The sequence below is a fragment of the Thermobia domestica genome, chromosome 12 (assembly GCF_964235325.1).
Source record: "Thermobia domestica chromosome 12, izTheDome1.hap1.1, whole genome shotgun sequence".
NCBI lineage: Eukaryota > Metazoa > Arthropoda > Insecta > Zygentoma > Lepismatidae > Thermobia > Thermobia domestica.
This window is the reverse complement of record NC_137465.1, coordinates 192,535,642-192,546,843: the sequence shown is the minus strand read 5'-3', so window position 1 is coordinate 192,546,843 and position 11,202 is coordinate 192,535,642. Positions and strand designations below refer to the sequence as shown.

Here is an 11,202-nt window from a genome sequence, read left to right as displayed (position 1 = left end):
CCTATTGGTTCCTGAAGATTGCCAATAGCTAGTTGCCGTTAGGAATGGAGTGAAGGTTGTCTCGTATCATAAGGGTATCCAAGTGAGAAGTTGCTTGGCTTTAGTTGATTGATCACAGTCGGCCATGTGGAAAACATGTTTCAGTATGTCACCCATTCTGTGGTGGTCCTAAAAAGGGACTGCTTGACTTTCCTTGAGATTTTGGATGTGTTATTGGGGTTTATCAAGAATATCTGCAATGAGTTCCATTAGTATGAAGAATTTTATTATGGAGTCCTCCTGCTTGGTATGTAGGTTTTTGCAACTTGAATTATACCAGTAAGGTTACACTCTTTCTGCATCAGGATGAGTTCCTTGAGGGAATGGATGTTAACACCAGCATCTCGAATAGTAAGAGAAGTAGACAGGGTTTGTTGTCGTTTTGTTGTCTTCTTGGGATATGATGGTTTGGATCCCTGGAGATGACTGCTGGAGATGACTGGAGCATGGTGCTTTGATGCGCTATCATTGAGTTGGAAATTCTCTTCATTTATTGTTTTATTGCAATCAGCCTTTGTATGTCTGGACAGCCTGATTAATTGAATGGGTGATCGCTCTTGCAGTTCGCACAGTGAGCTGGTATTTACTTTATTTTTTTTCTACACTTGTAGATACAATGGTATTCCGGGCACACAGCACAATTTTATTGGCATGTTGCTTGAGAGTGACCAAGACTCTGACACTCGTAGCAATGAATATACTGCTCGGTGCATACTTTTAAAGTCAAGAGTAAGTCTTCATTAAAATTGATGGTAGCTTGTAAGGTTTACCGTAATGTTACGAATAAAAATGTTTCGACATGTTGATCTTCCCAGCTTCATGATTGAGTCTTGTTATTGGAATAACTTTCTTTACAGGATATTCCTTTACTGTAAGTGCGTTAACAACATCCTGTACAGAGGCTTCAACAGGCAAGTCCCAAATCATTGCCTTTATATTTTCGTAGGTGCTCTTAATTTCCGTTTCATGCTGGAATTCGACGGCTATACATATATCTTGTACAGCATCATAATCTTCTTAAAGTTTGCACCTGATCTTGATGTAGCCCTCCATAAAAATGAAGATGCTAGTCTCTCAAAATTCCTTAATAATTAATTGGGCTAGTAAGAACAGTCATAGATATAAATCCAGGTATTGGAAAATTGTCTGGTAGTAGGGTCTTTCGTAATAGCATTGGTTTCCATAGCGAGTTCTTCTGTGATTTCTTGTACCGCAAACCTATTAGATTTCCAGTCTGTAGTAGCTGCTGCATGCTTGGAGCGACATGATTTCTTAACCTAGTGATAAGAACCAAGACAGTCTCAATCTGGTGGGTCACCCTCCTGTTGCCTCTGGTGCTAGGAAGCTTGAGTAGATATGACATGTAATTGTGATCAATAAGGTTGGAAGCTTTGTAATCTTGACTGAACTGGTACTGTGACAATGTGGTCGAAGTTCCAAGTTTATCATCTTTTTAAGGATTATGATTCCTGTGGAAGGCATTAGATGTTCTGGTTGATGTGAGTGACTGCCACAGTTCACCGGTCCACGCACATTCAGGCTACTTAGGCTTACTATAATGTGTAAAATATCCATAAGTGCAAGTGACGTATCTTTTCATCTTTTCTTCCATATCAGACTAAAAAAGAGACAAAATCATCGCTTACGTTATAAAGTGTCCGTTCTCTTTGGATCCTATGATTTGATACATAATTTTCACGACACAGTTTTAAGGCAAGGCAGTGACAATTCTTGTATCACCGGCAACTCTAGACTATTTGCAGCTTAACTTCCTTTTGGAGCAATGATGCTATGACGATTTTCTTGGAGGTTAAGGTCCATGTCAGCACCAAAACTATATGAGACGGAATCGAGACCACCACTCCTTGAGTGTCAGTTGAGATTTTGTGTTTTACAGCCTTATGCAGCGCTAACGTTATGTAGGACAGAGGTTATTATTAACGTGTGTTTCGAACCATTGCCAGGGTTGAGTACAGTCCGGTTGGCGGGTGCATAGAATATCATTTAAAATCAACCATAACAGTATTGGCCCTTCCATACTACATTGTCTCATTTCAAGGAGGGCTTGATTACAGGAACACGCTATCAATTTCGAGAAACCACTACTCGTGTTGGCACAGGGTAGGGCAAACATAACTGGCCCGAACTAGTGGATATAATTGGACGTGAATGTATGCAAGGAACTACACCACGTTACGCGCACACCACCTGTTCAGATCTTAGTGTGGGCTGTATCAGTATGAGTTGGACAGTGCACAGATAAAGATGGTACTCACAGTACAGCAGAGGATGTTCGTTGTGGAAAGTTATGTGGAAACAAATTCTTGGAAAGAGTGTGGTCAGTCATTTGTTCACGAATTTCATGGTGTCAAAGTGCCAACAAAGAGTGCAACGATTAATCAGAAAATGGTGTCAGGCAGGATCTGTTTTGAACAAGACAAAAAATATTCCGAAACGTGTCCGAACACCAGAAATTGTGGATGTAGTTAACCAGAAAATGCTCCAAAGTCCTACCAAATCAACCCGACGCCTTTCGCAAGAGATCGGCATATCATTTCGATCATGCGGATGAATACTCTATGGATCACATTTACACAATCTTCACTCCTAACAGAATTGTGAGGAGAGGTAAGGCTGGTGTCGGCCCTAGCTAGCTACCCCGGTCACCTGATCTGTCCATGTGCAATTACTTTTTGTGGGGAAACTTCAAGTACAAAGTATATCGCAACAACACTCATAGTCCTCAGGAAATGCAGCAGAACATTTCTGATGAGATTGTAACAATTCCAGCAGTCCAGCCTCGATCTGCCTTTTGCAACTTGCTGAGGTGCTGATTTTCAACATTTGCAACAACCAGGTTAGCGAACTATTTCCTTTCCTTTGTTGTGTTTCTTTGAACTCTGGAACTCTGTTCTCCGGGCTATTTGTATTTGCCCCATCCTGTGTAAGAAGCAAGCATCCCCACGGAAAACCGGTCCACGGAGCAGGTGTACAAAAAACACATACTTACCCACTTGGCTTAGAATGAGAAGTTCTGTGCAATGTGATATTCTGAACTTTGTGGCCACATTGATACGTTCCTTTGTTTATGCTCTTCCTGTTAAGAATATTTTCTCAAATATTTTATTTTTAAAAATATATCGATTGTAAAGGGACCGATACACGCAGACACATGCATAAGGAAACCTTCCAACATGCATGAAAAATGATAAAACCACAGGCAAATTGATCGTGTATGGCCTCGGTCATGCATGTTGAAAGTTTTCAAAATCTTCTGTAAGCATGCACGACGGTTTCCAGTTCTTCATGCATGTTTACGGTGTATGTGCTTGTTTATGAAAGTTTGTTGTTTCATATTTAGGTCTGCCAAACACGACAGCGGAAGAAATCACATTACTCTTTCCCCCGATTCATTCTTCTGGTAAGTTGGACAGCAAGTTGGCACATGTGTGGGCAAAGCATTCTTTGAACATGCATGATGAGAGAAATCTTTCATGCATGTTGGTTATGCAAGTGTGTGCGTTTATGACTCCCATAATAGGTGTGTAAGGCGAGGATCCAAGGGGAAGGCTATAGTTCCCCTTGACGCTCAGGTATACACTGGATTAAATGGGCTTCTATCTTACTTTCTTTACACTGGACAAAGCGGAAAAATATGTTTTAGCTGGGGGGGCGGTAGCTCAGTGGTATAGCGTTCACCTCTAGTGTTTGGGATCCCGGGTTCGATCCCAGCCCCCGCCAAGTGAACATTGTTGTGGACAAACACCGTGTGCGTGGTTTCCTCGGGGTTTTCCCGTTTCAAACCACTTTCTTCCACCATTTCATTCATTGCCCATCATCACCGTCTCCTTTAGCCTAACCGGCATAATAGTGGGACGTAAAACAAAGATTTCATTTCATTTTTATGATTTAGATCCTTCCTTAATCATATCCTGGATCCGCGGCTGGATGTGTAAATGTACTGTATCGAACTTTTGAGTACCATTCAGTAACTAAATTAACTACAGTAACTTATGTTAGCTACATTTTTGGAAATGTTTCTTTTCAGTTTATTAGTTCAAATCTCTGATTTGTAACGTCTGTCTTTTTATATTCTTGTTCTTTTAAATCGACAAAAATTTTCCTCTCGTTCATCTTGTGTTTAATCATGCCTACTCTATTCAAGGGTACTTTTCCAAAAGATAGAACCTTTTTCTAGTATTTATTTCTCCCTATTTTTTCCCTTTTAGACGTATTAAAAAAATCTCTTATTTGACGTCACCAATCGATCGTAGATTCACATCGACTCGATGAAGAAACTAAAAAGGAAGAAAGAAAGTTTATGGATGGAAAAAGTTCGATAACATCTCTTACCTGTCGTCCGTATATAACCTCTACTTCTTCTTCTTGAGCCTCACTTTGATCTTCGATTGGGAATTTGGCTTTTAGAGTTCAGAGTTTTCGCTAAAACACACACACATACACACGAAAAATCCGGCAACACTATCAGTTTCTTCTTTTTCTTTCTTTTATTTGTATTATTTTGCTCTCTTCTTCTCTTGCTTTGGTCCTCTTTTCTCTCTCTCTCTCAGAACCTTTTTGAAAAGGAACGGTCAGGCGTGAATATTAGTCGGTTATACCTGTGAAGGAGAACTGCGAAAAGCGCAGATTCATACAAAATACACACAAATAAAAGCTAAAATGTGAAATCGGGAGTTTATTTTCGGTAAAGTTTTTTTTTTTTTTTTTTTTTTTTTGCAAAAAGAAGAAAGAAATCCATTAAAGCAGAAAGAGCAATAATTAGCTCTTTACATAGGAAGATAAACTTCGAATTTATATTCATTGTAACACAAAAGCAGCAAAATTTGGTCCCATTCAAAAAAAAAAAGAAGGTAAATTCTAAACATTTAAGAGAGTTCGCAAACTTGGCTTATACACTCACACACATACATTAATACACACGTACATGCATATATATTTGATAAAGAGTGTCTGACAAGTCAAACTCTTATTTCAATTGCATCCTAATATTAAATATAAAAAAAAATTGCACGTATATTTGGCCATGGAATTTGGCCATTGCCAATATTTATTACAATTGCAAATCATCGTCCTTATAATTCAATATATGGACCAGCGTTGTTACTATACTTCTTTAAAACTTTTGGTACATTATCCACTGCTTTTCTTACGAAGTCTCATGAAACTTCTTTCAAAACATCACAGCTTAAGTTTAGAGGTGCCCTTCCAGTTTCAAACCTACAGAAAGCAGTTAAAACGTTAAAATTGTTAAGTTAGGTTACCCGGTTAAACTTTAGTTATACTAAAGCAGTGACTAGGCCCGGTTCTCATAGAAGCTTCAGTTATCACTTAATTCACTAATTCGTGGTTCTCATAAAAATTTAATAGATTCTCTTTATTATTCTTATATAAAGAATAAACTCAATGTATAAATATCACATTCAACGCACTGATTCGCCATCCTATACGACAGTCCTGTCCATGAATTGGCTCCCGGAGCCGAAGCGAGAGCGAGCACGAGCGAGAGACAAGAACAGGTGAGCACAGGGGCTGGTAGTTTCTCCCCTTCCACTGCATCCGATAAGTGTTGCCAACCACACATGATGGTAAAAAACCTACGGCCAAGCCTGGTCAGAAATTCGCACGATGTTGAAGCATTGAGCAGACGCAAGTTTGAAATATGCAGGTGTGCTCTCCCCCTCCCCATTTCGAAAGCAGTGACGCGAAAACACTGCAGGAAATAAAATTGGTACGTTTTTTGATCGAGGAAGACGTATGATAGAGGTTACAGTTAGCGTTAAAGTAACTAACAAATGAACAAGAAAGAAAGAAAGAAACTAATATTAAACATGTCAGCTTACAGACGTAAAAACGACTGTAAAAATCAGAAACGAATTGTTTCAGGCCTTTTTAGCTTGCTTACACAATTCGTGACGTTGTATTTCATCAGCACTCGGTCTGAAATTATCACTCGCTTCACGTTTGCTAAGTTGTAAACGCCTTTCGTTGCTAGATTGATAGCAGAACGACGGGAGGTAGAAAATAATAATAATAATAATAATAATAATAATAATAATAATAATAATAATAATAATAAGATCGTGTTCGAAATATGCATAATATCTGCTTAAGTTCTGCCGTAAATTGTCACTGGATGCTAATGTAGGCAAAGAAACAGAGATGAGGAACAATTCGAAAATCAGATTATTTGAGTAGATTTTATTCGAAAATATATTATTCAATTAGAAATCATCCAAATAGTCTATACTTATTAGATTTCCGTAGCTACAAAATATAAACATTGTAATAGCTTTTATAACTTACCACAGAAATCCGAGATTGTAGACAAAGGTCCCAAAAGAAAAACACTTGTTGCACATTCCCAAAAGTTCGAAAAATGCAATCACATTTGCCGAAGCGTACTCAAATATCTTAACGCCACAAGAGACAAATGTCTGACAGTAGCAAATCAAAATTCAAACCAACAGAACACGAAAACGCACAAAGAGGCCGAATGTGTATAAAGTTAGAAACACAGAAAAAAGAAAATACACTATAAACACTAGTAACTGACAAGTGTTTTACTTCAAGCATTGTTCTCTGAGGCAGATGTACCGCACAATTTCTTCGTAAGTGTCTCTATACGAGGTGATATTGTTTGCACACAGCTTAGACGTAACAAACATTCCAGGTGATGGTTGGACAACGAACTTCTCTGGTTTGATTTCGTCAGTCGCATTTTTGAAAATAATTGCTCACACACATACGTCGAACCAAACATTGACATAATATTGGCAGCATTTCTATGCAGTCGCGGAAATCGACATCGAGGGAAATTCCTATAGAACTCTTGTAAATTGCTTTTCTGATGGAATTTCTCTTTAAATTCCCTGTCGCACACTAAGTCTATAAGTTCCAACTGAACATCAGAAGGAGCGTCTGCAATGTTTGTAGAGAATGGGGTGGCAAATACCCTGAAGCTCATCTCCAAACATTTTATGTCCTGAAATCTGGTTTCAAATTCGTCCTTAAGGCTAAGCAGCAAATTGCGGTAATAAGTCAAGTCAAGAAGTTTACCGGATTCTTGTAAGGTGCCTAAGCTGGGAAAGTGAACCAAAATATTGTTTTCAAATTGCTGCGCCCAAAGGGATAGCTTCATTTTGAACGCTTCGACGCGATCGCACATATTTGTAATTAGCAGATGTTGACCCTGCAATGAGAGGTTAAGAGCATTGAGATGAGTAGTTACGTCTGCCAAAAACGCAAGGTTGCATCTCCATTGGTCGTCTTTCAGTTCTGGCACGGAATGATCGTTCATATCGAGAAACATATCAATGTCGTTTAGTAACTGAAAGAACTGGTTTAACAAGTTCCCACGGCTCAGCCAGCGCACCTCTGTATAATAAGGTATGTCTCCGTATGCACTGTTTAGGTCTTCGAGGAAGGATTTAAATTGGCGATGTCTCAGTCCATGTTTTCTGAGGTAGCTGGTGGTACGAACTACAACGTCCATGACATCGTTCATCGTTACACTCTTTGCACACAACTGTTCCTGATGCAACATACAATGAATTCCTCTGATATCATGCAACACCCCAAGCTCTTGGAGTTTTAGTTTTAGTCGCGCCACAAACCCTGCTTTCTTCCCAACCATAGCAGGTGCCCCATCGGTCGCTACAGAAACCAGTGCATTCCACGCAAGACCTGTATTTTCGACACTTTCTTCAACACACGCAAGAATGTCAGCGCCCGTTGTGGTGCCCTTCATAGGTACTATGTGCAACAGTTCCTCTCGAATCTCCAGATCACTATGTACACCACGAATAAAGATAGCAAGCTGCGCAGTATCTGTAACATCCGTACTTTCGTCGAGCGCCAGGGAAAATGCAATAAACGTTTTCGAAAGTTCCGATAGTTGGCTCAAAACATCATCTGCAAGATGTTCTATGCGTCGCGTAATAGTCTGTCGGGAAAGTGGAACCGATTCGAACTGCTGTATTCGAGATGGACAAAAGTCTTCTGCTGATATTACTATACACTCCTTTATTAGGTCTCCGTCTGTGAAAGGGCGCAACAATCTCGCAATATGCAACGCAATTTTGTAACTCACCCGCACAGAGGCTTCACACGTTCTCTCCCCGTCTTCCATTTCCGATGCGGCCTTATTCTCTTTCAACTTCTTCAGTTCTTCTTTGCGAAAATGTCCTTCAAGTTCCCCGTATTGCTCCACGTGATAAGTATTGTAGTGACGTTGAAGGTTGAACTTTTTAAATCCGTGTAATGTTTTAAAGCACACTAAACATTTGGCTACACCGTCTTCTTCGACAAAGAGATAATCCTCCTCCCACTGCGTGTTGAACTTAAGTGTAGGTGTAGGGCAGCGTCGTTTCGCCATCTTACCGCTTTCAACTCTTTACAACGACTGTGCTCGATACTGGTCTCTATAAGCAGATGTACACAGGGGGAGTTAGTGGCTAGATAACTAACGTATTATGTATGCAGGTGCCAAAACTGGAAGCACGGATGATAGTAGGCTGAGCATAAGTGGCACTAGTCGCTGTCTGCTATACATTAGTAAAGCTGTTTTATCATGTACTTAATCTTTACTACTACTACTACTACTACTACTACTATTATTATTATTATTATTAATAAAATAATAATAATAATAATAATAATAATAATAATAATAATAATAATAATGCATTATTATTATTATTATTATTATTAGTAGTAGTAGTAGTAGTAGTAGTAGTAGTAGTTATAGTAGTAGTAGTAGTAGTAGTAGTAGTATTCGAACCAAAAAGGGATGAAAATGGGGATTGGACGAATTTCATAACGAGGAATTGCATAGTTTATACCGCTCACCTAATTGTTAGGGTCATTAAGTGCAGAAGGTTCAGGTGGGCAGGCCATGTAGCTAGAATGGAAGAAATTAGAAACGCTTTCATAATTTTAACTGAAAACCCAATTGGAAGAAGACCACTAGGAAGACCTAGGCGCAGATGGGAAGAAAATATTGAGATGGATCTTGCAGAAATAAGAGTAGAGTAGAAACTGGATCCAGTTGGCTAAGGACAGAAGTTAGTGGAAATATTTTGTAAACGCGGCATTGAACCTTCTGGTTCCATAGGCCATAAAGTTAGTTATTATTATCTAAAATAAATGTTCAAATGTTGTTAAGAGACAATTACACAGAAGAACTGAGTTCCGACCAAACACTAATATGCCGGAAGGAAATTCCAGTGCAGTCCAGCCCACTTTAAGCGTTATCCGTGCAACCCACGTTTCATGTTCAAGACATTGGGAATAAGTGTTCGTATCATTCAGTTGGAACGTTTCCTTCCGAGTTTATGCTGTTACAGTAGGCCTACAACATTGTGACTTTCAAAATCAGTCAGTAACTATCGAAGAAAAACAAGTGTGTAGCTTTAGTCGTTGTATGATTTAACATTCTTTTTCACTTTTAACAAGCCACCGGCAAGCAACCAGCCAAAGACAATATATTTTTCCTTATTAAAAAGACACTCCTTGTAAAAAAAAAAAAAAAAAAAAAAAAAAAAAAAAAAAAACTAATTGTAGGCACTAATGGTCACTCTTAAAAATGGAAAATCTCTTTGGCTCTCTTAATATTTTGTTTGATTCTTTGGGATCAAAGTAACTTTAAAAGTGGAGTAAGAAATACTATTCTTCCTATTAATAGTGTAATAGTGGCTTCTAATCTCCACAACCAACCCCTTGCTAAGCCTATTCGTACACACATACATGCATAAGCTAATTTTCTGGAGATAATACTTAGATAATTGCAAACAAGTGCTACAGTATTTTTTTTTCTTATCAACAGATTATCTCTTTTCTTAAAAAGCGAAACAACATAATATAACAAACCCACACTCGGATTAAGAACTTGATAAGAAAACTGGTTTTCCATTGGGCAAACTAGCAAGTTTTTATAAATGGAAGCGATGGTTTGGTTCCACCACATCCTTCTTTAACAAAAGGAAAGAGAAAAGAAGAAAAGGAACGTACATAGTTTATCATTTGATTGCTGTTACAAGTTTGTGTTGTCTATAGTTAACGGTTACCACATTGTAAAAGACACTTTACACTAAATGGCAATCAGTTACCATACATCCATACACACTTTTTTTTTATTTGGTGGGCTAGTGATTACCGCCAAGGTTGACAACACTTCCGTTCCTCGAAGGACGAGACCCGAAGATTCACGAAGCACGAACAATGGTATTTGCACGTAGGATGCTCGTGAGCGCTCACGAGGAGAGTTTCCACTATCTGCTCGCCGTGGCCAGGGCTGCTATACGACTACCATGAGCTGAATCATCGAAACTTTCCGCGTCTGGCAAACAGTACCCACTTCTATATGTCTTTTCTCGAATTAAACATAACTTTGCCTCCAAACTTACACACCTAAACATCACATAAGAACTCCAAATCATCATTTCTCCTGTAAATTTTCCTAACTTTTATAAAATAACGGAGGGACATCTCTAAACTTAACCCAACATCACGGAATCGTTCCTCAAATTGTCAAGAGCTTTTCAAATAAATATTGCATATTTATTCTTTAGCTGAGCCACACATGAAGTCACAGGGAGTGAGATGAGGACTTTGAGCAGTCCACTTTGTTGGTTCAACACCGTCTATCCATCTTTCTGTTGATCAACAAAAGCAAAGTGGAGGATCACTATCTTGCATAAATATTGGTTCCGCAGAGTTATTTTATTAAGCAATGTGTGATATGATTTTAAAGTTAGGGTCTGTTTCAGCAGCGAGGCGTGGACCTACAGATTAACGTGGTATTCGAACCACATGAGCTATCGCTGGCCAAGCCAAGGCTCTCTGTCAAGTAATGATAGGCACCAAAAAGTTCATAAGTATATCCACGTAATGTCAACTGTTCATTGTGTAGAAGACACAGACCCACTATATTGGTCGACATCTTCATATACCAGGCTCTTCCTTTATCTTTGTACATGATAGAATTTTTTCAACATTAACACCTGGATCAGCGTCACTCAAAAAGTGACGTAAAAAGAAATACATCACTACACCATAATGCATTCTGGAACAGATTAGGATTATCTCTTTTCCACTCTAATACGATTTCTGCAAATTCCATTAAATAGTCACAGTTCTCTGGAA

General features: G+C 38.8%; 1 protein-coding gene across 1 annotated transcript; it reads right to left on the bottom strand.

Moving 5' to 3' along the window:
* Positions 1–6,625: 6,625 nt before the first annotated feature.
* Positions 6,626–8,434, bottom strand: LOC145666218 (general transcription factor II-I repeat domain-containing protein 2A-like). Its single transcript, XM_081733283.1, has one exon. The coding sequence runs from the start codon at positions 8,432–8,434 to the stop codon at positions 6,626–6,628; it is 1,809 nt and encodes a 602-aa protein (XP_081589409.1).
* Positions 8,435–11,202: the final 2,768 nt, after the last annotated feature.

Excerpts from the sequence above, each read along its gene's own strand:
- LOC145666218 (XM_081733283.1), bottom strand. The coding sequence starts at position 8,434 with ATGGCGAAACGACGCTGCCCTACACCTACACTTAAGTTCAACACGCAG.